This window comes from Thunnus thynnus, chromosome 16 (assembly GCF_963924715.1).
Source record: "Thunnus thynnus chromosome 16, fThuThy2.1, whole genome shotgun sequence".
In the NCBI taxonomy this organism is placed as follows: Eukaryota; Metazoa; Chordata; class Actinopteri; order Scombriformes; family Scombridae; genus Thunnus; species Thunnus thynnus.
Window position 1 is genome coordinate 6611955 of NC_089532.1, and position 26573 is coordinate 6638527.

At 39.8% G+C, this 26573-nt stretch overlaps 1 protein-coding gene across 4 annotated transcripts in view; it reads left to right on the forward strand.

Annotated features, from left to right (window-relative positions):
- Window positions 1-2881: 2881 nt before the first annotated feature.
- Window positions 2882-26573, forward strand: part of klc1a (kinesin light chain 1a) — a 58176-nt gene continuing 34484 nt past the window's right edge. For 2 of the 4 annotated variants that reach the window (XM_067615306.1, XM_067615307.1), the window contains exons 1-6: window positions 2884-3423; window positions 10940-11207; window positions 12840-13070; window positions 14170-14248; window positions 21462-21690; window positions 23114-23201. In XM_067615306.1, the coding sequence (XP_067471407.1) occupies window positions 10941-11207; window positions 12840-13070; window positions 14170-14248; window positions 21462-21690; window positions 23114-23201 (894 nt within the window). In that variant the 5' untranslated portion in view covers window positions 2884-3423; window position 10940. Of the gene's footprint in view, window positions 3424-10939; window positions 11208-12839; window positions 13071-14169; window positions 14249-21461; window positions 21691-23113; window positions 23202-26573 lie in introns of all 4 variants that reach the window. The other 2 variants (XM_067615305.1, XM_067615304.1) reach the window with 2 other exon arrangements.

Genomic DNA, 26573 nt, shown 5'->3' on the forward strand with positions numbered 1-26573 from the left:
TTCTACTGAGTTATCCACATTTGCTTGATGGACTGGAAAACTGATTCAGTTAATATTTTGGATGTTTTTGAACAAATGTTTTCTTGTGTGATTCTCTGCAAATTCATGCACTGTGACACATTGGGTGAAGGGGATGTGAGGACTCTAGGGTCCCTTATAAAAGCAAGGCAGCTGGGGATGACAAAACCCCTTCAGCTACAACAACCACCAAAACTTTGCAGAAGTATAACTTCTCAAAAAACGTCTTGGTTCTGCATTTCATTCTCGCCTGTTGAGGCAATTAACGATGGAGAAACCAACATGTCTGCCACATTGGTGACAAATCTCTCCCAACGCGAGTGTTGCTCAGTTGCTATGCAACACAAAAGAGAAAAAACACCAAAATACTTTCTTCACTGTTGAAAAGTTAAGTCAGTTAAGTCACCAATAAATAAATTTGAACTTAGTCCAGTTCAGATTCATAATTTTTCAGAGGATACTTTAGTTCTTAGTGAAATCTGCTCTCAGTGAGTTCTGTGGTTAATCAGAAACAGCAACACTGACATTGCTGTTCAGTTTTGTAATGTACTTGTGTTTGCTTTGAGCACCACAAATAAAATGTGGTACTACTGTCTAATAATACCCTTTATGAAGAACTAATAGGCTGTAAGTACTGGCTTTATTTCTGGTTTATAAATCATTTACTAATATAGTGTAGATTCATTATAATAACCCATTAATAAGAACAAATGTTGGGTTGTCAGTCTAACCAAAAGTTGTTCTTAGGTTTGGCTTATAATTAATCAATAAAGCATGAAGTTGATGATTTCCCCAGCTGCAGCTCAACAAGGCTCAGGACCCCCACTGACACCCAGACACACCACATGTTATAGTAACGTAAGAATGTCATCATGTGCACATCTGTGAACCATCACATCCAACATGTTGCATTACACTAATGTAATTCTTTGTATCATTACATTTATACATTACATCTACTGTTTATACTGTTAATACATTAGCAAATTCTCAGCCAATATCTTGTACAGTATGTTTTTAAACTCTAACAGCTATTTTCACTCACTTAAAATATATGTTTTACTAAATATGTTTATTGTAAAATTGTATTTGTTTTATTTATGATCAACTGTCTGTTGAAGTTTCTCTTACTTTCTATTTTTTGACTGTGATGCAACACTGAGGCTGATTTCTTGTTGGTGCAAACCTACTTGGCAATAAACCTGTCTCTGGTTTTGATTTATTAACCATCATTAAAGCCATTAGTCACAACTTATAAAGCCTTTGTGAAGGGTGCTTTATTAGAAAGCGGCACCCAAATTGCTTTTCAGCTCTTTTATATTGAAGTATTACTAACCAGGCAAAACAGGCAACTGCTCTGGGGCTATTTACAATGTACCATGTAGTTATAAAGTCAAGACTTTGATACACACACACAATACTTGTTAGCAGATCAGTTCATTGAGATTTGTTCAGTGGTGGAAAGTAACTAAATGCATGTACTTAAGTACTGTACTTAAATACAATTTTGAGGTACTTGTACTTTACTTGAGTATTTCTATTTGATGCTACTTTATACTTCCACTCCATTACATTTCAGAGGGAAATATTATACTTTCTACTCCACTACATTTATTTAACAGCTTTAGTTACTTTTCAGATGAAGATTTGACACAATGGATAATATAACAAGCTTTTAAAATACAACACATTGTTAAAGATTAAACCAGTGGTTTCCAACCTTTTTGGCTTTTGACGTCTTACAAAAAGCAATGTGTAGTCGGGGTCACATTTCACATGTCTATGAGTTGTTAACAGCTCCACCAAATAGTGATTTTTCCCTCTAAACTTCTCACATGGTTTCAGATGAGAGGAAAAAGTCCACAAACTGAAAACAGATTTGTGTATCAGAACTTTGTTTTTTCTTCTTTCCTCTCCCATTAATCATGTCATATATAATAATATATCAGTCAGAGGGACCAAACCACTACTTTTACTGCAATACTTTAACTACATCAAGCTCATAATACTTATGTACTTATACTGTAGCATTTTTCATGCAGGACTTTAACATTGCTGTGTTGGTACTTTTACTTTAGTAAAGAATCTGAACACTTCTTTCAGCTCAACAGGGAAGCACAAAAGACGCAAAGGTACTAAAAAGGACTGTAAATGTGGCAGATATACACTTGATATGATCAACTCAGACTGCTGAAGCCTCATATAAGCTTCATATAAACTTTTAAAGACAGACTTGAAAACTGTTAACCTATCAATGTAAGTGATAGAGGCCAAAATCCACAGTGTGTCCACACAGTCATTTAGTGCAAAAATACATTTAATTGTTGATGTGAAGCTTATATGAGGCTTCAGTTGTCTCAGTTAGTCATATCATTTACAGTCTTTATAGCATCAAATTCCCTCTTTGTGTTTCCCTGTTGAGCTGCAGTGGAAGTATAGTAACAAAAAGAGGCACTTGGGCACTAAAAATACTGTAAAGTTGAAAGATATCTACTTGATTTGACTCATTTGGACGCTGAAGCTTCATATTAGCTTCAGATAAACTTTTAAATACATTTTTACACAGATTTATACACTGTGGATTTTGTCCCCCATCACTTACATTGTAAGTACATAATGAAGGGATCCTCTAATGGTCAACTGGAGGAATTATTATGGCAAGAAAACCTATTTTAATGTTCATTTGGGCTCCTGACTGTTATTTATAGACAGACTTGAAAAATTGTGAAGCAATCCTTTAATCAGAAATGTACACAAGCATTGCCAGTACTTCTTGTTTTCTGTCTTCAAGCAGCGTTGCATTAAATAAATCAGGCTGCTCAGTGCTCAGCTCGCCCCGCAGCTTCCCCTTTAATCCGGGCAGGGATGACATCATTACCGGGGGAGAGGTGGAGGGCGCCGGGTAACGCCATTTTCACGCACCGCGCAGTCGGCCAGTCAGCCAGCCAGCCAGCCAGCCAGCGAGCCAGCGGACCGGGGGGAGCTGTCATCTTCATGGGCTACTAGTCAACTTATTTTCTCTCCAGCCTCATGAAGCCGCTTTCGAGTTAGTTTCACGGACGCTGCTCCCGCCATGGAAGCGAAGGAGAGCAGGCTTTTCCTAAACGGCTCCGACTAAAGCCAGTGTTTTGACAGTTAAGCTATGGAGCTAGCTGGTCATCATTAACGGCGGTTGATGCGGTGAAGCCCAGCGTCCTAACTATCTAACTAACTACCCGGGGGGGACAGTTTGGAAATTTTATTTTTTTTTTTTTATCAGCGCCCACGTAACTGCTGCATTTTTACGGTTATCGGCACACGTTGTCGCTTAAAGGAGGAACACATCCATCTCATAAAAACGTGATTTAGAGAGTAAAGAGGCGAGAAAACCGAGCGATACATCGGCAACGGATGTCCTAGAGAACGGTAAGAGCGGCTCCGTGTATTTCTTGGAATGGTCTCATTAGCTTGTTAACCACTTTTTTTAGACATTATCACGTTGTATCATGTCATACTCAAATGTCATTTTATCAAATTGAAAATCTTTGAATCATTAATGTTGAATTATTTGTACACCCATGTTTTTTAAAAAAAACAAACAATTACCGCCTTGTGTGGTTGGTGTTTACGTTGATAGCAGGAATTAGACGCCGTAATAAGCACATTAACTGTCACTGTCTGCTAGCTCGGAGTTAGCGCAACGGTTAGTTCGTGTGACAGGAAAGTACTGGCTAACCGGTTCTTCAGGTTAATCCGTTTGTAAAGCGAGATAGCTTGGACAAAGCACCAGGAACTATAAGGGACTGAAAACATGTTCGTGAACCGGTGGAAAGATGCACTTGTCTGGCCACTGCAGCACGATGAAGCCCTGATCTTGAAATTTGTCATGTGATGGTTAGTTGTGTTGTGTGTCCTTTTCATTAATATTCAAAGCGGGGTGAGAAGGCTGTGAAAGCTGCCTGTGTTAAGCAGACAGCTTCAGAGGGACAGTGGATCCCAGTGTGGGGACTCACAGCTGGGATTTGAACCCCCCCACCACCACCCCCCCCCAAAAAAGGACCGAGAGGTGTTTTAAGTATGAACATATGAGATTTATGAGACATGCAAATACTCAAATCCCTGCGTCTGCACTGCTTGACAGAAATCTCAAGAATGCACACACACAAGTATTCCTGGGAGTTTTGTTTGCCCTGCCCTGCAGTCTTTTAATATTTAATCCACCCTAAGGAGTGCTCATGACAACCTGCAGGGCTCCTCCTCCAGGCTAACACCCCTCTGCTCCCCCTGGGACAGCCTGTTGTTGGCTCTGACATCCCGGAGGGTTTGTGTGTCAACCTGATAGAGCTCTTTCTGCTAGTGGGAAATGCTTAGTATGGTGTTATGCTGTAGCAGCAGATTTTTATTGTATAATGCTGCAGGTTAAAGATTTAGAAGCACCAAGATATGCTTTTGCAGGTGAGGCATTTAAAACCAGCATGCAAGTAAACCACGATGCATGCTAACATTATAATAAACAAAACACAACACATGCAAATAACACATGAATACAGGAAACCCATCACACAAAACAAACAGTCGAACAAATCCATATAAAGGACATAGAACAACGTAAAAGGCACAGGAATAAAAACAACAACAAGAGAAATGAAGACAATAAGCAAATAAAGATTACATGTTTACATAAGTGAGTGTTGAGACAGTAATGAGGCACTTTTGTGGTTCTTCATATGGCTTAAAGACTATAAGAGGCTTTTAATTTCTGCAAGGAAAGGCAGCAAACTAGGCAGGGATTCAGAACATTTGCATTTGTGGATGTAAAACATAAAAACTTACAATGAAAGGAACTGTTCTTGCTCCTCATTGAAGCTGAAAACATGAGTAGCAAACTGTTGCCAAAAGGCCTGTACAACATTATACAAACATTATAACCCTCTTGATTATAGGTGTTATTACATGGATATTGTATTTAATTGTATTAGACTTAAATACCTGGCAACTGAGTGCACATTCTCAATAATTTATAAGAGTTGTAGCATCAGAATATAAACGCTGATGTAGGGATAAGAGCTTTACATTTAGTGCAAAACATGCTATAAACGGTGGACTCTATTATATATTCATGAACTGTAACTGCACAAGATCTGCATGCCGCTCTGAATATGAGAAATTTAGACTAGAAGATGGCATTGACGTGCAATTTTTTCACTTTCAATCCTAAGTGACTGTTGCCGAGCTGCTGTCCAATTATCTGGGGTTTTTTGGGGGGGTGTTAGTAAAATAAGCAACACATCGGAGCACCGTCGCCTGTAGGTTACTATTCTTGCTCCAGTTTGTGAAAATTGGCACATTTTTTTAAACATATTTTCTGAATTTATGTTCATCGTGACTCATGGTTGAGACGGCGGTGATGACACATATTTAATCACCGGTTCTGGGTTATGCTGAACAGTGTGAAATGATGCTGGAGCTGCCACTGCTGATTAATTTCTTGATTAATCCCAAGGTGGCATCCTTGTTTTATCAGACCGTTACTCCAGAAGCAAAATTCAGTTTACCAGACAGAAAAGCAGCAAATCCTAACATTCGAGAGGTTAAAATCAGAGAATGTTTGGCTTTCTTGCGTGAAAAGTGACTGTAATATCTAATTGATCACCAAAATAGTTGCCAATTAATTCTCTGTTGTTCAACCTATTGATTTATCTATATCTATCTAGACAGTTATGAGGACTGTCTGATAGAGAGGCAAAGAAATACTAAGCAGCCTAATGTGAAAGTCAGTAGGATCTCATACAGCAGTGGTGGGCAAACAACGGTCTGTGGGTCAAATCTAGCCCTCCAGCAAAAACATTTGGCCCCTGAAGAAAAGCTGGACTTTTCACTTTCATAGTTTACATGAAAACTTTTGTTATTTTTCACAATTAAACTATGAGTAGATACTACTATCACATCTGTAGTCTGTTAGAGCAACACAGAGGAAACAGTTTCACATACGAGTCATCCTCACTTACTAAAGGAAAAAAGTGAAATTTGCTGTTGGATACAGTCCTAAAAGAAACAGTTTCATCTATCAGTTATAAATTAATTACTAGAAATAAAACAGTGAAACAGTGCCCCCCCCCATTGAACAATGATGAATATACTGACCCCTGTCGTACAGTCTGCCATCTCTAAGTTTGGTAACGTAGTCTTAAAGCCTTTACTAAGTTCTGTATCAAAGTCAGTGTCTGTATAAGAAATAACTTTGGTATCTTTCAGCCTTGGGGATGCTGCAGTCAGGAGCAGAGCCACCGCTGCTGTCTGTGTGGATCTTAAACTACTTCAGCGATTCAAATGATAAATTTAATCTCTCGCCCAAGGCCCGCTCATGGAAATAAAAGATCATTGGTGCCCTTGTCATGTGAGGTCTTAACAGAAGTGAGCCTGCGACTCATTTCATGAGATGACACGTCGTTTAACACGGCAGGATGCAGCAAATGAATTAACACAAAGTTCCACAGCTGTGCTGGTTTCCTGGGTTCATTTAAGATGTTTTCAGTGTTCAGCTGTCTGTAGGTCCCGCTGTCAACCAGATACACAGAACCAAATCTGTTCAATAGTAATACCAATCATACTCGTCACTTCCTGTGTTTCAGCCGTATAATGTGATGGCTCATGACTGCTTGATGTATTAACCTTTGTCTTGGTCTCTGAAGCTAACAGCTGATGTCATCACATGATGACACATAAGTAACGGCTTGATGGTTGAGTAAGACTGACTGTTTTGTGGGAATCACACAGTCAGGGACCGGCAGCATTTAAAATCAACATTATCAATCAACAATACACTTCTCTCATCATTTCACAGTGTTAAACTTTTTTAAAGTAAACACGTTTTTATCTTTATTCCTGGTAAACAAACTACGGTAACCACTGTCTTCAGGGATGGAAAAACATGTCACCCAGTGCAGCAGTGTGGCTCATTGATGTGTTTTTAATAGTTCTTGGACAACAGTGGAGCTCTACAACACAGAGGAATAAGATAGATCAGGCTTAGGATGAACTTTTTAAAATGTGAACATCAGCTACTGACACATAAATGTTCAAATTCAGCAGACACTCAGTAGTAAATCATTATTTTTCATATTTTACGAGCATTTGGCTGGTGGCTGGTGCTAATTTCCCACCCTGGTTGTTAGTAACAGTGCTTAGTTTGGCTCTGCACATGAGAATTGTTGACAATAAGAAAAATATATAGAAAATCACCTTGAACTATCCTACTCAGTTCATGATCTATTCATGCCAGAAAAACTAGCTTCACTTTCTTGTTAGCAGAGGTTTGTTTCATTGTTTCATGACAGAACAAACCAAACAAATGATTTAAGATTAAAATCTGTCCAGCAGATTAAACTCGTAGTATTGCGCCACTTGTCTCTTTCTCTTTAAATATGAATCATAGTTCTTATCACCAGCGACTACACTATCAGCCCACACATCACTAAGATTGTTCTTCGCAGCGCTGCTCTTCCTGCTGCCGGCTTCATCCTCACGCATGAAGCCCAGAGCAAGTACTTACTGTTCCTCCTCCTCTTCCTCACTTGTCCCAACCACCCCCAAAAAATCCCCTCCGCCTCACCCCCACCCATATACCCAACACCACCACGTTTGTCTCCAGTCTCCCCATGGCCTTATACGACAACCATGACCCGCTTATATAAAGAGCTGCAGTGTCCCCAGACGCTCAGCTTCAAGCCAACTATTTACATTTCAAAAAGTTAACATCAGAAATAGTTTTCACTGCTTCTCCCCGTGGTGCTTAGTGCTCTGAGACTCATCTGATGCCAGAAATAAAAGACCGTTAGATCAGCACAGGAAAAAAGTCTCGTGCTATTACTTTCACTTCAGTATCACACAGCCCGCAGTGATAGTTGTTGTCTTGTTCTCTGCAGTTCGCTGATGTTTGACCTTGTTCTGCTTTGTTGCGGTATGAAATGGGGATTTTTTAGATTGATACTCGGGTCCTTCAAGGATCCGTTTCAGGTTCCGCGGTGTAAGAACGGCTTTTATTTCAAGCTTGAAGGAAAAGTCGTTCACCTGATCGAGCTGTCACGTATTGACTGGTGGATGAATGGATTGTAAAGGAAACACAGGTGTAAACTCACCTGATGTGCATTTTCCTTGACTGACCGATAACTGGCCACAGCCTCTTTTACTACTGATGCAACTCATCTTTTCTCTACGACATAATTAAAAGCTCTCATTGATGATCACCTGCTAAATGTGACATTTAAAGGTATTTAAGTGATGCCTGTTGAAATTTTCAGATGACATGATTTGTTGTTAACTCTTGTAGTATTACTGTTAGCTACTTAATAATATGTATTGTCTAAATAAGTGTTCTTTTTAGACCTTAAATGATTAGTCAGTTGATCAATAGATGTATAAAGGTATGTATTGTAGTTCCAGATTCTCAGTTGGGAGGATTTGCTGCTTTTCTTTGTCTTATTTAATAACAAACTGAACATCTTTACTTTACCAGCAGCAATATAAAGACTGCATCTTGGGCTTCAGGACATTGCGGTGGGCATTTTTCACTATTTTCTGTTTTGTAGACCAAAAGATTAATCAGTTAAAGTGAGAACATAATCAGCCGGGTAATTTATAATGAAAAAAATCAAAACATTTTTAGAAGAAAAATGAATCATTTTTGCTTTATCAGTTTGCCTAAAATACATTTTGAAATCCTTTTGAGAAAATGCAGTTTGCAGATCAGTCAAAGTTCATGTCATTCTAAATTCCTCTTGGCTGCTCAGCTCAGCTCACCTGGAGCTGCTGTTTTCCATCTCCTGCACGCAGCAGCGTCAGCTTCCTGCTCTGCTGTCAGCTGATAGGCTGCAGGCCGGTTGCTGAGTCACATGGAGCGATCAGGGCTATAGCCCTTCCTCCGTCTGCCTCGCCTGCTCAAGGCCATCTTCAGCTATTGTTTTTTTTTTTTCTCTTTTACACTTGAACTGAAATGTGAAATCTGAGGCAGTTCAGCTGATACCACAGCAGCTTTTACACTAAAGTAGGCAAACTGATTCGAGGTTGTATCATTAAAACATCAATGATAAGATTAATGTCAGATCAGCCACATCTAAGAGTGGTTTGATTTCTGTATTTATCACAGAAACATGCAGTAAAACATACAGTAACCTCAGTGTCTTCTGCTCAGTCGACAGCGTTTGCAGGTTCAGCTCGGTGTGCTTGCAGAGATTTATTAGGCAGCTCGCTACAAGTGCTGCCGAAGCGCTCAATCATAATCCTCTTAAGTGTGAGCGTGTGTGTGTGTGTGTGTGTGTGTGTGTGTGTGTGTGTGAGGAATACAAAGCAAAGAAAGTGGGGACAGAGCAGAGAGGAGCGCGTGGGGAGCGTGTCGAGGGCCAATGTCATAAGTACAGATGGTAACTCACAGAGTCGTGCTAATATGTGATAATGGCATCTGTTTTACCTGCTGCAGCTAACAGGAGACTTTCTTAACAAAGCTGATTCAGGATGTGATTATGTGCTACGACTGCATTATGGCAGCACTAAGAAGCTGATTATTATGGGAGACGCTGTAAGGGGCATTATTACTTGACTGTATTCAATAACTGCAGTGGTGAATTGATAAATTTGCATAAATGCTAAAATTGTACTGCTAGCATTACACCAATGCTCTAGTTTATACCAGACTTTTAAAAAATGTCCTTAATAGGTAATATTTGTTGTGTAACACCGACTAAATACAGGTAAAGCTGTTCAATCCTGACTTTTAAATTCATATGAAAGATGCAACACAATGATATTTTGCTTATAAAGATCATATTAAGGCAGAATAGTGTCAGCCACTCATCATGTAATCTAAAATGTGTGTGTGTGTTTACTTTGTAGCTTCTCCTTTCACAGTTTTCCTCTCGTCGTTATCTGTAAACCACACGCGGCCCACAAACCTCAAATCTGGATTTGAACTGTCAGCAGGCGGCAGGTTTAACGTCCGCGGTTTAACTTTTCTTCACAGCTTTTTTTTTTTTTCTAAACATCTTAAAAGATGACTCCTCAGTTTTTTTTTTTTAGCACACTTCAAACAGAAACGGTACGATACGCTTATAGCCTTTGTTTATGCAGCTTTTTCTTGGTGCTGAGTTTTTCCCAGAAGAGCAGGTGCTTCGTTCAACTCGCTCAAAGGCACCTCGAGTGTAGTCGGGGGAGAGGAGGCACGAACATTTCTTATTAATTCTCTCCCAACCTGAACCCCCCCCCCCCCCAAACACCTGAACCAGTCACACACACCGACTGTCTAACCTTTTGTTTAAGCCAATGTTGTTTCTCCCTCTGAGCTGAGTATTGATTGTAAAGGGAGATGAAACCCTGGCAGGGCTGTAAAAAGCTCTGTAGCTGCCGCGAGACCAGAAAAGGTCAGAATGATTCAACTTCCAATGAAGCATCTGAAGGTTATGTGGTCGCCCCGGTAATGATCATCGATCAATACGTCGCATGTTTCTGGTGAACCTCAGTCTCCTGGCTCTGAACTTTTGTAGTTTTACAGTAGAAAGTGTTAATTTCACAACCTTTTTGGATTTAATGTTATCGATCGTTCTGTTATGATGAAAAGTCTAGAAGTTACAGGACTCAGTTCAGTCAGAAAACAAGCTGCTTTTAGTTTCCTTGTTGTTATAACGATTTAGAAAGTTATTATTTTCTGTCCTGCTTTAATCAGAGTTTAATGTTTTATGAGGACGTCCAAGTCAGATTGATTTCATCCAGCCTCTCTACTGCGTTATATAAATTCATACAATGTTTTGACATTTAATTTTCTCAGTTTGATTTGTCTGATCTCCAGGACATCAGGGGACATGCTGCATAAAACAACCGAAGCCGCTGTTAAAATGATTAATGCGTCTTCATGATGTTTAACTTTTCCCTCCCACGGTCTTAAAACCCGCAGGATGCGTGAGGACATGTCCACCATGGTGTGCGTGAAGGAGGAGGAGGATCCCGGGGAGAAGCTGTCCCAGGATGAGATCATCTCCCGGACCAAACAGGTGATCCAGGGGCTGGAGGCCCTGAAGCAGGAGCACCACTCCATCCTGGAGGGCCTGCTGGGCACGCTGCGCTGCCTGAAGCAGGACGAGGAGGGCGTCCTGGTGGAGGAGAAGTCCCACATGATCCGCAAGTCCCTGGAGATGCTGGAGCTCGGGCTCAGCGAAGCGCAGGTACGTCTGTCGACCGATGGTGAATCATTACCAACAGAAATATCTGGCGTTTGTGTCGGTGATGCAGCCTGAATGTTCTCATATATTATGAGAGCAGGAAGTTGTTAGGAAGAGTTTCAGCACAGAATTGAACCACTTTTCCTTGTCTAAAGATGTGTATTTTCCTGCATGCATTTATTTTGATTTTCACCGCTGACAATCCCAGGATGTTAGAGAGATGTTTAGTTTTAAGCATTTGTGACTCATCCAGTAAAAATGATGTGGAGGAAAACTTTACTTTTCTACATGGCCAGAAAACAGGTTGTATCTGTCGTATATCCTGGTACAGCTCACCGTTTTATCACAGACTATTAACCCACATTCACAGCAGATGAGATACGTCAGCTGGCAGACCAACAGCTTTCACTCGGCTGACTCATATCAGACGTTCAATAGACAGAGATAGTTGCCAAGTGGGCTCCATGAGGAGGGTCACAGGTTTGGATTCATATGTGAAAGCAAAAGCAGAATCTGTTCTGTGAGACCGACGAGTGACAGACTTCAAAAAATGCTGCTGGTGTAGATTGCGCTTTACTTGACGGCCATTTTTCTCATTGTTATCAACATATTAACAGAACAACAAAGCATAAAGACAAATTACAAAGTGGAGAAGATTATTATCTTTGTAAGTTTATACACCGTGTTGCCTTTCTTGTCTCTTTCTCAATTCATAATTTTCACCTTCAACACATACAGTCTTCTGAAATCTATATGCTCCGAATACTTTCTCCCAAACAAAGAGAACAAAAACTAAGAAAGAAGCTCAGAAACAAAACTTTTTTAAAAAATGCAGATTTGCAGAGAAAGTCCCAAAACTAAAATTGATTGTGTCATTGTTCAGTTAAGGCAAACATCAGCCTGTGAGTCACCGATGAGTCATCGTTGGTGCGTAAGCTCCTCATCTTCATCCTCGTCTCCTTGCAGCAGACTTTGTCTAACAAATTAAAATACACTTCACGTACACCATTCAGACTCTAATATCCACCTCCAGCTTTTTGGATAGTTTGCAGTTGTGGTAAAGTACAGTGTGATTCATATTTTTCTGCATGATTTCCCTCCTCCGACATCACTAATGTCTCTGTGCCTTCAACTTTTTGTTCAATTACACCCTCCCAGCCTTTCATGCTTTTACCCAAAGTGCCTCAGAGCATCATTAGTGTGCACATTGTTGGAGTACTTTAGTACACTATTCTACAAATGATGCTGCCGCTGAATCTGTGACTATATCCATTAGTATTAAAATGCTGGAGAAATTTGTAACAATACAGTCCGTCATGTATCATACATTCTGCTATTATGCTATTTAAAAATATTCAGATACTCTTGAATATCACAGGAATTGAAATGTTTTGTTATAAATGTATTTTCAGAAGAGCCCAGTCAGTCTTCCACTTAGCTCAAGGTTGTTGAAACAGATAAAATGTCCAGGAATTAGACTGAACTGTAGATACAAAGGAGTATGATTGCTATCTATCCTGATTTGTGTTCACATTACGGATCAAGAGTAGTAGTTCGAGATGCCTGAATTTATCCTAAACATTCACTCCAATGACTGCGATCTGATTTGTATTTTCAAACTTGTTCCTCGTCCAGGTGATGATGGCGCTGTCGAGCCACCTGAGCTCGGTGGAGTCGGAGAAGCAGAAGCTGCGGGCTCAGGTACGCCGGCTGTGCCAGGAGAACCAGTGGCTGAGGGACGAGCTGGCCGGGACACAGCAGAAACTGCAGAAGAGCGAACAAAGCGTGGCCCAGCTGGAGGAGGAGAAGAAGCACCTGGAGTTCATGAACCAGCTGAAGAAGTACGATGAAGACCTGTCCCCCTCTGTGAGTCCTCAGGTCTTCTTTAGAATCTGTTATCTCAAACATCTTATGAAGTGAGATTCAAAAGAAAAGAAACTCCAGGAACAGGAGACAAATGAAAAACCCTTCGTGACATTCAGAAAGTAGAGTATTTGATGTGTAATCTGCACGAATGAATGGGAATCCCATGATTCTTTGCGAGAATGATGTATCCATTCAACTTGTTAGAATAGCATTACTGTCTGCAGCAATGGCCACGTGTCACTGGTGAAAGTATGTTATTATTCCAACACTCGGTGGAGTCTACTGATAAGCATTAAAATCAGCTGGTGAAGCTTTTGTTTGGAGTAGTAATCTGCTCACTCTCCCGTCACATTTGCAAACAAGAAAGTATTTGGAGAGTACACACCTGTACAAAGGCTACACGATAATAAAGTTGATAATAGAATACTTTATGTCAAAAGGTTTGTTTTGTTTTTATTCAAGAAGTGCGGCAGTTCTTCAGAAATTGGCAACAGTCTTGACCTGATTTGTAACGTTAAAAATCCTTTGAAAAAATCCTGGATCCGAACCACCCATAAGTCAAAAAATGGAAAAAAAATGTGTCTGTGGTTAACGGACTCTAGCTAGGCTTCATCAGACATTGATGAACATTCATTTTTTTTCAGTTTATTTGTGTCTGCGTGAGCTCTAAATGCTCTAGTCGCTAGGTGCTCTGCTTTTTTTTTTATTCTCCAGGATTCTCAGCATTGTTTTAATATGTAGCTGCCATTGCTGCCTGAGGAAGAGCCTTCATACCAGTGAAAGAGTTTTATTTCCTGCCTTGTCTTCCCCGCCGCTCATTTCTGCTTGTTTGGCTTTTAAATAACGAACGTTCTTATCAGCAGCAGAGACGACCGAAAGTTATCAACAGAAACAATCTCATGTAGTTTAAGTACTTTGAAATATTCTTAGCTTCAGAAGGACTGCATCAGCACATATATAGAATGAGTTACAAAAACATTCAATCATCTCATTCCTAACCTCCCCCTCCTCCCCTCCTCCTCTCCTTTTGGTTTTGTCCTCTATCTTTGTCTCTCTCTCTCTCCCTCCTCCTCTTCTACCCTCCCCCTCTCTCTGACAGGAGGAGAAGGACTCTGACTCCAGTAAAGAGACTCTGGATGATCTCTTCCCAGATGACCAGGACGACCAAGCCCCAGGCAGTAAGTGTTCCACCTTCAACTTTTTTTTTTCGGAAGATTTATTCAGCCCTGAACCTAAATGTGAAGTGTAGTTTCTAGACTGTGAGATGTAGGTTTTATAGAAGGGGCTGCTCTTGTAATGTAGGTGCAAACCTGAAGCAGGTCCAGATCGAGTCCGTAAATGTTTTTGCATCTACAAAAACAAAGAGGTTTAATACCTCTTTTACCACAATTCCACATTTCATTTGGGCACAGAGATCGTTCCCTTTCAGGTAGATTCAATTTCCATGTTTTTTTTTAACATGATAATTATATTTTTTTGAGGTAAAACCATATCAAACTCACATTATAGTTCCAAGCAGAGTATTTTTAAATGTCTTTATATGTGATTGGAGGGGATCTTTAATCAAACAGTCACTCTTTCTTTTACAATTTACTCCTCACACCCTGCGTTTTTAGTATCAGGCAGTTGAAGGCTGCGGCTAATGATGTGCATGTTTGTTTTTTCCAAAATGTGTTTATTTTATCTGATGTTAGAGGTAATTTGGAAAATGTCACAGCTGTAAAATTGATACCTCCTTCGGGAACAAAACTTTAATCTCTGCAGCGATGACACTCGTGTAATGTACCAAAGTCTAGTCAGCGTTTGTCTCCAGAGTCAGAGTATATCATGTAACTTATAGCGGTGAGTTTTTTTTCCTGTCGTTTATCGCCTTTCCACATTGTTCTTCAGCCTTATAAATCTCGTTTCTTCATCTCTTTGTACTCTCCCGCACACGCACGCCCCGATTTTTCTCTTCATGTCCAGCCCCGTCCCCTGAGTGTTTGATGACACGGGCTTTCAATAGCTCAGTAGCTCAGACAGTAAAGATGTGTTGGCTGTAGGGAGCCATTAGTCAGGACCTAGTTCAGCCTGGAGGGAGGCCAAACGCAGGGAGAAGTTTCCCACTAGATCGGTGTTATACAGTTCCAGGATTTTCACAGTGTGTTCTTTCATCGTGGATGAATTTTTTGACTTTGACACACACACACCAAAAAAAATGGGTACTGTGGCAAAAAGAAAAGGAAAGCACATAAATCTTTTAAGCTACAACCTGTTTGCTTCTGTTAAAACAGCTACAAAAGCCTCAATTTCCAAAACAGGATTGAAATGTAAGTAGAGCTGCAACAATTAATTGATCGACAGAAAATTAATCAGCAGCTGTATATAATCAAATAATCGTTTTAGCCGCTAAAACGCTAAATATTTGCTGATATCAACTTCTCAGATGTGAGGGTTTGAAGCTTTTCTGTGTCAGACATGATAGTAAACTGAATATCTGTAGATGTTGGACTGTTGATAAAACAAGACATTATTATAACAGGCATTTTCACACCATTTTCTGACATTTTACAAAATGATTAGTTGAGAAAATAATCGAGTCGCAGCCCTAAATTTAACTGAAGTCCAGTGTCTCACTAGAAAAGTTTGCTAGCTTTGCGTTTTTCCACAAAAGCCACCAAACTTGGCATGGATATGTTTTTAAACCTTTGCATCAAGGTGATTCTTATTTGGCTCCTGGCACCAGTTTGTCAGCCAGTTTGGATCGCCGACATAACAGACAACAAACAGTTTGAGGCTGTAATCGCTGCAGATGACTGTCTGATCCAGACTGCAGCTCCGGACTCTCTCGTCCTCTTTGTTTCTTCTTTGTCAAACCGTTTCATTTCACCCACCAGCAGGATGTTCGGTCAAAATGGAAATGAAGCTTGCAGAACATGTTTGATGAAAGTAATAAATGTTTAAACTTAATATTAAATGAAGTCAACAATATCTTTATATAGGTCTTTATATAACTTGGTATAGTGGGTAGTAAAAGCCGTTCAGTGCAATTTAATTTGCTCAATTATGACACACAATATAAGCACCTAAGAGGCTTCACAGTTGGAGTTCAAGCCTGACGCTCTTCCACTAACTGAAGAAACTAAATCACACATTTCTCTGTCATTGAACAGCTCATCTTCTATGTGTTTCTGCTCTTAAGGAAACCGACTTTTCCACTGTTTTTGTCCCTGAACGTGGCCGGTTGTAATTCGCCTCTCTTACACAGCGTCGTGGGTGTAATTTTAAGTTTGAAACCAGACGTCTCCATGTTTTGGCCTCATTGCAGTGCAGGTTGTGGTACAGAGGAAGTAGAGCAGGTTGTTTTCTGGGATACTCTGTCCCAAAAGAAAATCTGCCGCATTATAGGAATACATTTTTTCATGTTTTTAAAATGGAAAACTGGCTTCAATATTCTGTTTCAGCATTTTTCCCCAGCAGTACTAGTAGAGGCATCACATGAATGAATTATGACCAGACAGGAGAGACGGGAGTTTAAGAGCATATACTGCAGCTGTGAGAGGCAGAAGATTGACTTTCAACAGCATAAATCTCAATAAAAGGACAATGATTAAGAAGATAAAATGACATGACATCAGAAAGTTATTTACAAAGATTTTTTTCTGTTGTGTTTGGGGCTGCAACAAATGATTATTTTCAAAACTCAAAAGCCCAGAGTGGCGTCTTCAAATAGTCTTTGGATTACTTTTGTTCAACTAACAGTCCAAACCCCAAAGATTGTCAATTTAGAATAATATAGAACAGAGAAAAGCAGCAAATCATCTTTTGACAAGATGGAACCAGACGCAGTTTTGCAATTTTCCTTAAATGATTGATTTGTTTTTGATGATTCTTTTTCAGTCGATCGATGAATCTACTTTTCATTTCACCTCTAGTTGCATCTGTTTAGTGGCAGTTTACACCAAAGGATACAGTCATTATATTTGGTAATGAACATCTGCTTCTAATAAACACACGTCTCAATATCCTTTTCAACATTATTAAAAAATAACAGTAGTTATCGTCAGCGTTTGGCTGCTGAAGTAGGTCAGATCAGCTGTTTCCAAGATTAAAACATGAATCGGAGTCTTGTTAACAATTCAGTTTGGAAACAAACTGCTGGTGATTATAAGTGAAGTTTGGGATTAACACAATTTTAAAAATTCATGTCGTTGTCAAAGGAAATAGGACAGAGTGCAAACAGTAATACATTGACTCTACACCCGCAGCCATTCACACATAAAATTATTGTTACACACACACACACACACACACACACACACACACACTCCTACTCACACCCACATCACTGCTTACAGTAAATACAAGTGGCTACATTTGAAGGTGGTATATACAAAACATGAACAACTGAAACAGAACCAGATGTGTGGTCGCCTGGAAGTCAGAGACTCACTCATTCATTGTTCATTCATTGTTCATTGGTTTTATGTTTCTAATTACTTTTGAACATTTATTGAACTAAAGCTGCCAAATAAATGTAGAGGAGTGAAAGTATGAAGTAGCATCAAATGTAAATTGTACTTATAGTCCTTGAGTAAATGTACTTGGTAACGTTCTACCACTGCTACTGGGAAAGGAGAACAGTTTCCCCTCTTTTCTGACATTTTATAAAGCTTTAATTATTGTGTGTTTTGAATGAATAACGAGGATGGGAAGAGAGAGTATTGGGAGAAAACTGTATGCAGAAAGAGATGTGATGTGCTTCGGTGCACAGAGAAGGAACTCATCATTGAATGCAACTTCCTCTGGCATTAATCCTCTCAGTGTGAAACAGAGCTGCCTGAAACTGTGTGTGTGTGTGCGTGAGAAGGATACTGACTGGGTGAACGGTGGAGTAGATTAGATGTCTTTCCTCCTCAAGCTTATTCAGACTGCCTGAAAAGCTTTTGGGGTTTTGGTAAATTGCTGTCAGCAGGAAGAAGATAATGGTGGAAGGGGGAAGATAATAGTGAGGACATCTCTGCCTTTTTTTTTTTCAAATTGGCCTGAGGCTTACGTACAGTGATTTTTCTCTGTACAAATATTTACATTTCAGTCATTTAGCTAGCTCTGTTATCCACAGCGAGCTACTGAATGAGCTCGTATAGATTAAACGTCCCAGTGTTTCCGTTAATGAATCGGACAAATCTCCCGCTGTTTCAGTTGAACCTGCAGTATTTATTAAAAGTTCACAGGAGACTGTTTTAAAATAGAAATGGTGAAAAGCAGAGGCAGGTGAAGCTCCTACACTTTCCATAATGCAACATAATACAACATGAGACTGTTTACCTGCAATGTAAACACGAAGAACACCTGCCCCTTGTCAATCAGATCAAACTTAGGATTTTAATTTTACGTATTAAATTAATTAATCATCCAATTGGGGCTGCAAATAATGATAATTTTCATTATAAATCAATCTTCAATGGTATCAAATATGGTAAGATTTTGATTCAGACCTCAGCTTTGATGCCTAAAAGGAAAATTTGCTGAAAATATTTGTTCAGTCTGATTTGTTTATGTTTTCATAAATTCAAGAAATCTTTCATCCAAAGCTTAAATGATCAGCTGTTTAATCAATCAGTTGATAGACAGAAAATTAATTGGCAGCTGTTTTGATTATTGATTTATTGTTTCGGTCATTCTCCAAACATTCACTGGCTCCAGAGTTTCCATTGTGAGGATTTGCAGCTTTTTCATCTCTTATATGATAGTAAACTGGATGTTTTTGGGTTTTGGATGATTTGCAGGTCAAAACAAACTATTTAAAGATGTCACACTGGGCTTCAAGAAATTGTGATGATCATTTTCCACTATTTTCAGACATTTTACAGACCAGATCATTAATCAATTGAGAAAATAATTGTCAGATTAATCAATAATGAAAATGTTAATGTGATCTCACAAAACATGTTTTTAGCCATAAGTCAAGAATTGATTCACTAATTATGACAAAGTTTCACACAAATGTCTAATAGGGTAAAATGATGAAGTGATGTAGTTTTATATCCAAAAGGTCAAAGGTCAACTTCACTGTGACGCCATAACTCAGGAACAGAGGGAGAGATTGTGACCATATCTCACATCTGGTCAGATACTGAACTGGTGACACCTTGAAACCGCAGCGATTGTTTAGATCTTCTTTCCTGCCGGGTTTGAAGACGTATGTGAAGCATCCATTTGCAGAATTTGCAGCTTCTTTGCATTTTTTGCTTTCCCACGGTACTCGTATGAGTCTTCACTTCCTCTTCCTGGATGACAACCAGGACAGGAGGCCTCCTGTTCCTGTGGTAGTCTACCAACAAGCTCTTTGGTTTTACTGATATTGACCTTCAGATGATTACTGTTGCATCATGTGACGAAGAGCTCTATCAGTCCTCTATACTCCTGACTACTGTAAAAATAGTCTCTATACTAATAGAAGACAACATGTTTCTCACTGGAATCGTACATGTCAATATAGTGATAACTTACACTTACACCATTTTATTAAATACCTTCAAAGTCTTCACTACGAATATTATGAGTCTGGACACACATGAGGGTATGAGGACGGCGAAAGCAAACAACCACGAGGTGCTATTTCTAGTCGGCTCTCGGTGATAGATTTACTTTCTTCTGAGGATCTGTGAATTCCCTCGTTGCAAAGACGCTGTCGGACTCCTGCGCTCATTCAGGATCTGCTATTTTTTTATCCGTTTCTGTTGTGCTGTCAACACGCTCCCGTGCCACGAGCATAAGTAGAGACCGGCCGCTGAACACCTGGTATCACTTGTTGCGCGGACTCCTCACTGCGGTCGATGTTATTACCGCTGCCACTCCAAACCCCACCAGCTCTCCTTCAGAGTAAATATAGAACTGCCTGCCTTTTAATAAGAAACTCAATCATGTGGTTTCCTGACCTCTCGCACACGCATTCATACATTCTGACACACACACACACACCGACATAGAGACAGACATACAGCATGTCATGAGAGACATTCCAGACATGTCCCTCTGACCCCGTTAAACGTAACACAGAGAGAGAAGTCGGCGCATTTTGCTGCTGCGCTGTGCGTCGTAGCAGAATGAGGACATTGTTTACGTGTGAATAATCTTGTTTGTAGGGCATATGTTAACAGATAGACAGTGTTTGTTTGTTGTGGTTGTAGTTGAGACTCATTTATAGGAAAGAACATGAGTCTAGCGGAAGAGAAGTTGTGGTATTTGAAATACAGTTGGGTCGATTCATTCAAACGCTACAATAAGTCAGTATGTCACCTGCATATCTTTAACCAGTACGGACAGATCTGTTACACCTTTTAGCATCTGACAAATTGCTGCAGTGTCATTTTCTTTTACAACAGAATTTAATTGAAAAATTAAGCAAAGCCAACAAGGACTCAAAATTAAAAATTTGCAATAGAGTTATTAGTCAACTTATTGAACAGTGTCATAGAAATTTAAAGATGAATTGACAGAGAGCAAGTTTAGAGTTTTATTGCAATAAACAGTTCACATTTACAAATGTGGATCCCCCAGTTTGCAAGGCTGAAGAAATGCCTGAATGAATATTCAGTAATTATTTGTACATGAAGTTAAATGTGTCATAACACAATATGTTGTTGTCCTTTGTCCATTCATATCTCTATCTACGGGGGTTTCTGCACCTGTGTCTTTATCTGCTGAGTTTTAAGGTTGAAGGAATCACAGCTTCGCCTTCGTTAACGTTCTGGGAACCAGCAGTTGAAAATGCTCACAAAGTCTCTCCCACTCTGCACTCAGCCATAAGACATTATAGGCCTAATAGAAGACAATGGACATAATCTTAAGACAATAAAACAGAAGAGTAAAAATATCCATTATAACAGTCACTTCACAGAAAAATAATTGACAACATTTTAATTAGGTCATTTCCAAGCACAAAATGCCAACATTATCTAGTTCCAACCGTTCAGTCATGAGCTTTTCTTTGTGATAGTAAATTAAATATCTTTGGACCATTTTTTGGACAAAATAAGTGTATTAAAATCATCATTTTGGGCTTTTAGGAAATTGTGTGACAGTATTTTTTTTTAACATTTTATAGAGCAAAATGGATTAATAGAATAAAAAAAGAAAAGTATCTGCAGATTAATTGATTTAGAAAATAATTGTTGTTGCAGCCCTACATTACAGTGTAGTAATGTAGACCAATGTTCATAAATAGAACCAAAACAAAAACTGTTGGTATTTAAAAAAAACACTAATTAAAAGTCGTTACACTGAGGATGACTCTACTTGTGATTTCTTATCCTTTCATTGAACGTTCTCAGTGCAATATACTTCCAACGAAATGGTCAAAAGATGGGTATATCCTTATTTCTTCCATTTTCCTCCTTTCATTTCCAGTTCAGCCGGCTCACGGCAGCGCTGCGGCAGCGGCCGCCCAGCAGGGAGGCTATGAGATCCCGGCCCGACTGAGGACCCTCCACAACCTGGTGATCCAGTACGCCTCCCAGGGCAGGTACGAGGTGGCTGTGCCCCTCTGCAAACAGGCCCTGGAGGACCTGGAGAAGACCTCTGGACACGACCACCCGGATGTGGCCACCATGCTCAATATCCTAGCCCTCGTTTACAGGTTAGTCCTGTCGAATGCTCTGCTCTCAGACAGGATCCTGTTCTTCTAGAGTTCCCAGCAAAATGAGACATTGCAAAATAAACAACGATTTTAATGATTGATTAATCATGTCAGTGATCTTTTTCAACAAGAAATACCAAAATTCCCCTGGGTCCAGCTTTTTAATATGAGGATTTTTTATATTATAAATCATTATAAACTGAATATCTTTGGGTTTTGGAATGTTGGGCTCTCGTAAATTAATGGACGGTAGATTAATCAATAATGAACATAATTGTTAGTTGCAGCCCTAATACATTTTAAGAGGTTTGACCTTCCCCTTTTAATTTAGAGTATAATAGTGTAGTAAAATGATGTAAACAAATGACTCTCACACACTGATTGACTAAATGGGGTTTAATATGCTGTTTTAATGTATATCTGTTTGGAAAAGATTAGATAAAATACAATATGTTGCCAAAAACAAGCTCTAATGTATTTTTGAGAATCAAGGGATTTATTTAGTACAATATGGAGGTAAGTACATATAAGAGATTGTTTTTTTTTTTCTAGTTACAACAATATGGAACATTTACAACTGCAGCCAGTGTTAAGATTAATATTCTATCTGTTGGAACCTCTTTTGTTTCTTACATCACACCAGTAGCAGCAGGGAGACAAAAGTCTTCACAGGCTTGTAAATCTTTAAAGTCTCCGGCCACTGTGATTATTTTACAAGCTTTCCCAGCATTTGAGAATGGATTAGAGACTTGTTAATGAATACTGGGAGATAGATAACTATGAAAGGAATGTTTTTAACATGTTGCTTCTGTATTACAATTTGAATACCTTCAGATCCTACAGATCCTACAAAAACTTGACTTTTTACCAGAGATAAATAGTAAAGCATGTCCCCTTACAACGTGGTGGCATGTACTTTGAAACCTTTGGTAACCACCCACAAAGCACTGTGTCATTGGCCTCTATAGGACCTCCAAATGATCGTTGGATGCCTTTCTACGTCAGCAGTGCATAGCAAACATAGCAGACACAAGCAAAGATTTACAGTACAGTAATAGAATTGGCTGGTGTTAATTTCCCAGTCCAAGTACACCAGAACAAAAGAATGACACACAAGAGCCGGAAAAGTATTTAACAGTGTCGGTCCTGTGTTTTTTACTTCCACAAATCTTAGCTCATGAATAGTCTGCTCAGGTTTTTGGTTTGGTTACCCTGAGGGAATGAAGGGCGGGTCAACTTGTTGTCAAAGGACTGCAGCGTTGAGTGTGGGAACTCCAGCAAAGCTATTTTGACCAGGTCACCTGAAAATAATGAGCCGCTGGTGGAAATGATTAGCATATTTTATGTTTTGTGTGACTGTCAGTTATGCCATCCATCAGAGTGTTTGTGCATCTGTTTGACTCCGTTTACTTCTGTCTATCAGGGATCAGAACAAATATAAGGAGGCAGCCAACCTACTGAATGATGCTCTGGCCATCAGGGAGAAAACTCTCGGCAGGGACCATCCAGCTGTGAGTTCATCTTTCTCTAAATTACACACAAAGTTATTCATCCCTCCAGTTGTACTTGACGATGCTAAAGACGATGCTAAGTCAGGGGCAGAAAAATATGTAGGAAGACTTACATTAATGCTAAAAAAAATAAATTTAAACCTAACACAAGATGTGCAGATCATTTTTTAATAACTTAATCCATCTGTACAACTGCATTAACTTGCTAAGAGACAGATGAGAAGATTGATGGAAGCTAGCACCATCACCTGATTAGCTTAGCTTAGCATAAAGACTGGAAACTCAGCCTACAAACACACTCTGCCTACCTACACCTCTAAATATCAATAATTAACACCTTATATCTTGTTTGTTTAATTCGAACTAAAATGTAATGTAAATAAAATGTAAAAATGACAAGTAGTAGTTTGGTAGTTGCAGGGAGGCAGATTTTGAACAGTGCTAAGCTAGCTGTTTCCCCCCTGTTTTCAGTCTTTTAAGCTAAGCTAACAGGCTAGTGGCTTTAGCTTCATATTTACCAGACGTGAGAGTGATATGGATCTTCTCATCTACCTCTCAGCAAGAATGCAAATAAGCCTGTTTACCAAAATGTCGTCCGACCGATGGATTCCTGGCTATCCCATAATAAACGCTTTAACCTGGGCCAGTAAATAGACAAAGAAAATAAGACTTCTTTACCTTGTTAGACTGAGCCATCCACCATCAATTTTATTATGTATTTTCTCACACTGTCATTACCTTTTACTCTTTGCTCTAGACTGTGTGTGTCTATTTTTGGCTGCTGCAGTGTCCCGGTTCCCCCCTTTGGGGATCAATAAAACTAATTGAAAAATATTTTACCCAGCTCCCTTCAGGCACACACATAACAACACAGACAGACATAATAAAAGTGCAGCCAAAAGTACTGTTTGAATTACAGTCTTGTGGCATTTATCTTTATTAAAAATCCCATTAAGCGAGTTTCTGAGTTGTTGTTGTTTATCGGTACCTCTAGATGTGAGGTACTAGAGTTGAATAACTAATAGCCATCATCTCACATCATATTGAATCAACCATATAATAATTTGAATTTTCAGGTACTTCTTGGATGAAAAATTAAGGAGCATTTTGCCATTTTAAGATATAGTTTAAGATCTTGTCAGTCAAGAACTAAACCATGGCTGCAGATATAAAGTTTAAGTGTTTGCATGACAACCTAAAGACTCAAGTGTCTGTGTTCAGGCTTCCTACTTTATACATTTTAAATCACACCTCCCCCAAACTCAATTACACCTCCTCCAAACACCTCTAATGTATTTGTGGAAGGCTGTGTCTGCAGTGCAGGACTATCAGAGCGAACACAGTGGATTTTATAAATAATTGATGCAGGCCTGTCCTCAGATCCATTAACCTCTGTTTGTCAGTGTGACTGTAAACATACAGCAGGTGGACTAATTGTGTTAACCCCAGCAGGCCTGTGTCTCCACTGTCTGGACCTCCATCACTCTCCACTTTGTGAAACTGAGGTTAGCCCAGCCCTCCCCTCCCCTCCCCCCTCCTCCCTCCACTCTCCTCCCCACTCCCACCTCCACCCTCTCATCCTGCCACCGGGCCCTGATCCTTCTTTTCCACAAGGAAGTGATTAGTCAGTGATTTGTCATTCAGAAGAAATCATAGTTTTGACCACGATATAGCCAGTTATTTAACAATGATCCACTGTCTCCTGATTTTTCCATTTTTTTTCACCAGTTACTCATTTTAAATCTTTTGGTCTCTTTCTCATTTTTCAGCTCTCAATTCCAGCTACTCACCGTTCTTTTTCTTCTCTCTTTCTCTCTTATTGTGAATGTTCAGTATTGAGAACCAGTTTAAATTGGAACCTGTTCCAAATTTATGAGAGCAGCTATTCAGAAACTTTCTCTTCAGTGTGTTTATCAGTTCCTGAATCAGGTTTCCATCTACAACACTGGATTCGTATGTAGAAACACACACGTATTGTCTTTTACATGTCTGGCACGTTGCCACTTTGGAGGTTGGCGAAGGTGTCGGCTGTGACACGGTGACTCCTGGCTATGAAAACTGGCTCTTGAGAACGTGAAAAGTGGAATGTCGCCTCTCTGGTGGGGAACCAGTGGAAGCTAGTATGGAAGTTGCCTCCTGGCAAACTTGTACCAGCTGCAGAGGCTACTTAAACATAACGTAGTAGGTTTTCACTTCTTTTTTTTCTTGTTCTTTACTGGAAATGGCAACTTCTCAAACACATCTGTACATTTTTTAACCTGAATCAGATCCAAAATATGAGAGTTGACAACGTGAACAACCCATTGGACAACGTTAGCAACAAAGGTTACGGAACGGACGGCCATTTATTGACATTGTCAGGACAGTAGAACAAACAATGCAAATGTTCAGAGCAGCTGAAACGTAGACATTTGTCGTGCAGGGAGCATGTTTACATACATTCATCAGGTTTTTGAAGCTTTGACCAACATTGACATCTAACATCATAACAGGGTATAAATGACAGAAAATCACAAAAAGCCGCCAGCTGAGCACCGCTGAGTTGGAACTTCCTCTGGAGAATGAAAAGGTTGCGTCTGCATATCAGAGGCAGTAAGGCTCTGAGGGTTGTTTGTGCCAGCTCATCGAAAAGCACAGCACTCCCTTAGAGGGGTCCTGAGGGCGCTGCCTGGGGACTTACTGGATGAGCTGCGGTTTGACAGAGAAAATCAGATGTGGGGGTGACTGGAACGTCTTCTCTGAAACCGAGTGTTGTATAGTAGTCACATGACGACACCATGTTCAAACACAGAGTAGCTCCTGAGTTCACCTGATACACCTCAGTTCAAAGCTCTCACTTACTTTGTAGTGGTTGTAACTTTGAGAACGCAACAATATCATCACCATCATCTATATTCAACTGTTGGAGTCATTTCTTATAGATTGTGGAGCAATTTGATTCAAAAACTAGATCGAAATCAAGGAATGAAGTTCTGGAAAAGCGAGATTTCATTTCCCTCCTCTCTTTCTCTTTCTCTTTCTCTTACTCATATTTCCTTCTTTCACTGCTCTCCGCCTCTCATTTTCCTGAATGAGTTCCCCCTCCTCCAGTCACTCTGCCCTTCCTCCTTCCTTTCCTCCCACTCTATCCACATGGCCACCAGAGCCTGGTCTGAATCAGAGATCAGAGGGGGACCTCCAGGCGCCTCTGTAGTCTCCCTCCTCATGACCGCAGGGGTTGGAGTTTCATCACACAGCTGATTGGGATCAAATTACCACACACACACACTCCATAATCATTTCCTGTTTCCGCACGTCTTTTTTCCTTTTTGTCAATTACTCACTCACCAGATCAATGGCACTACGCTGCTGTGATGGAGTCTCGGCAGTTTC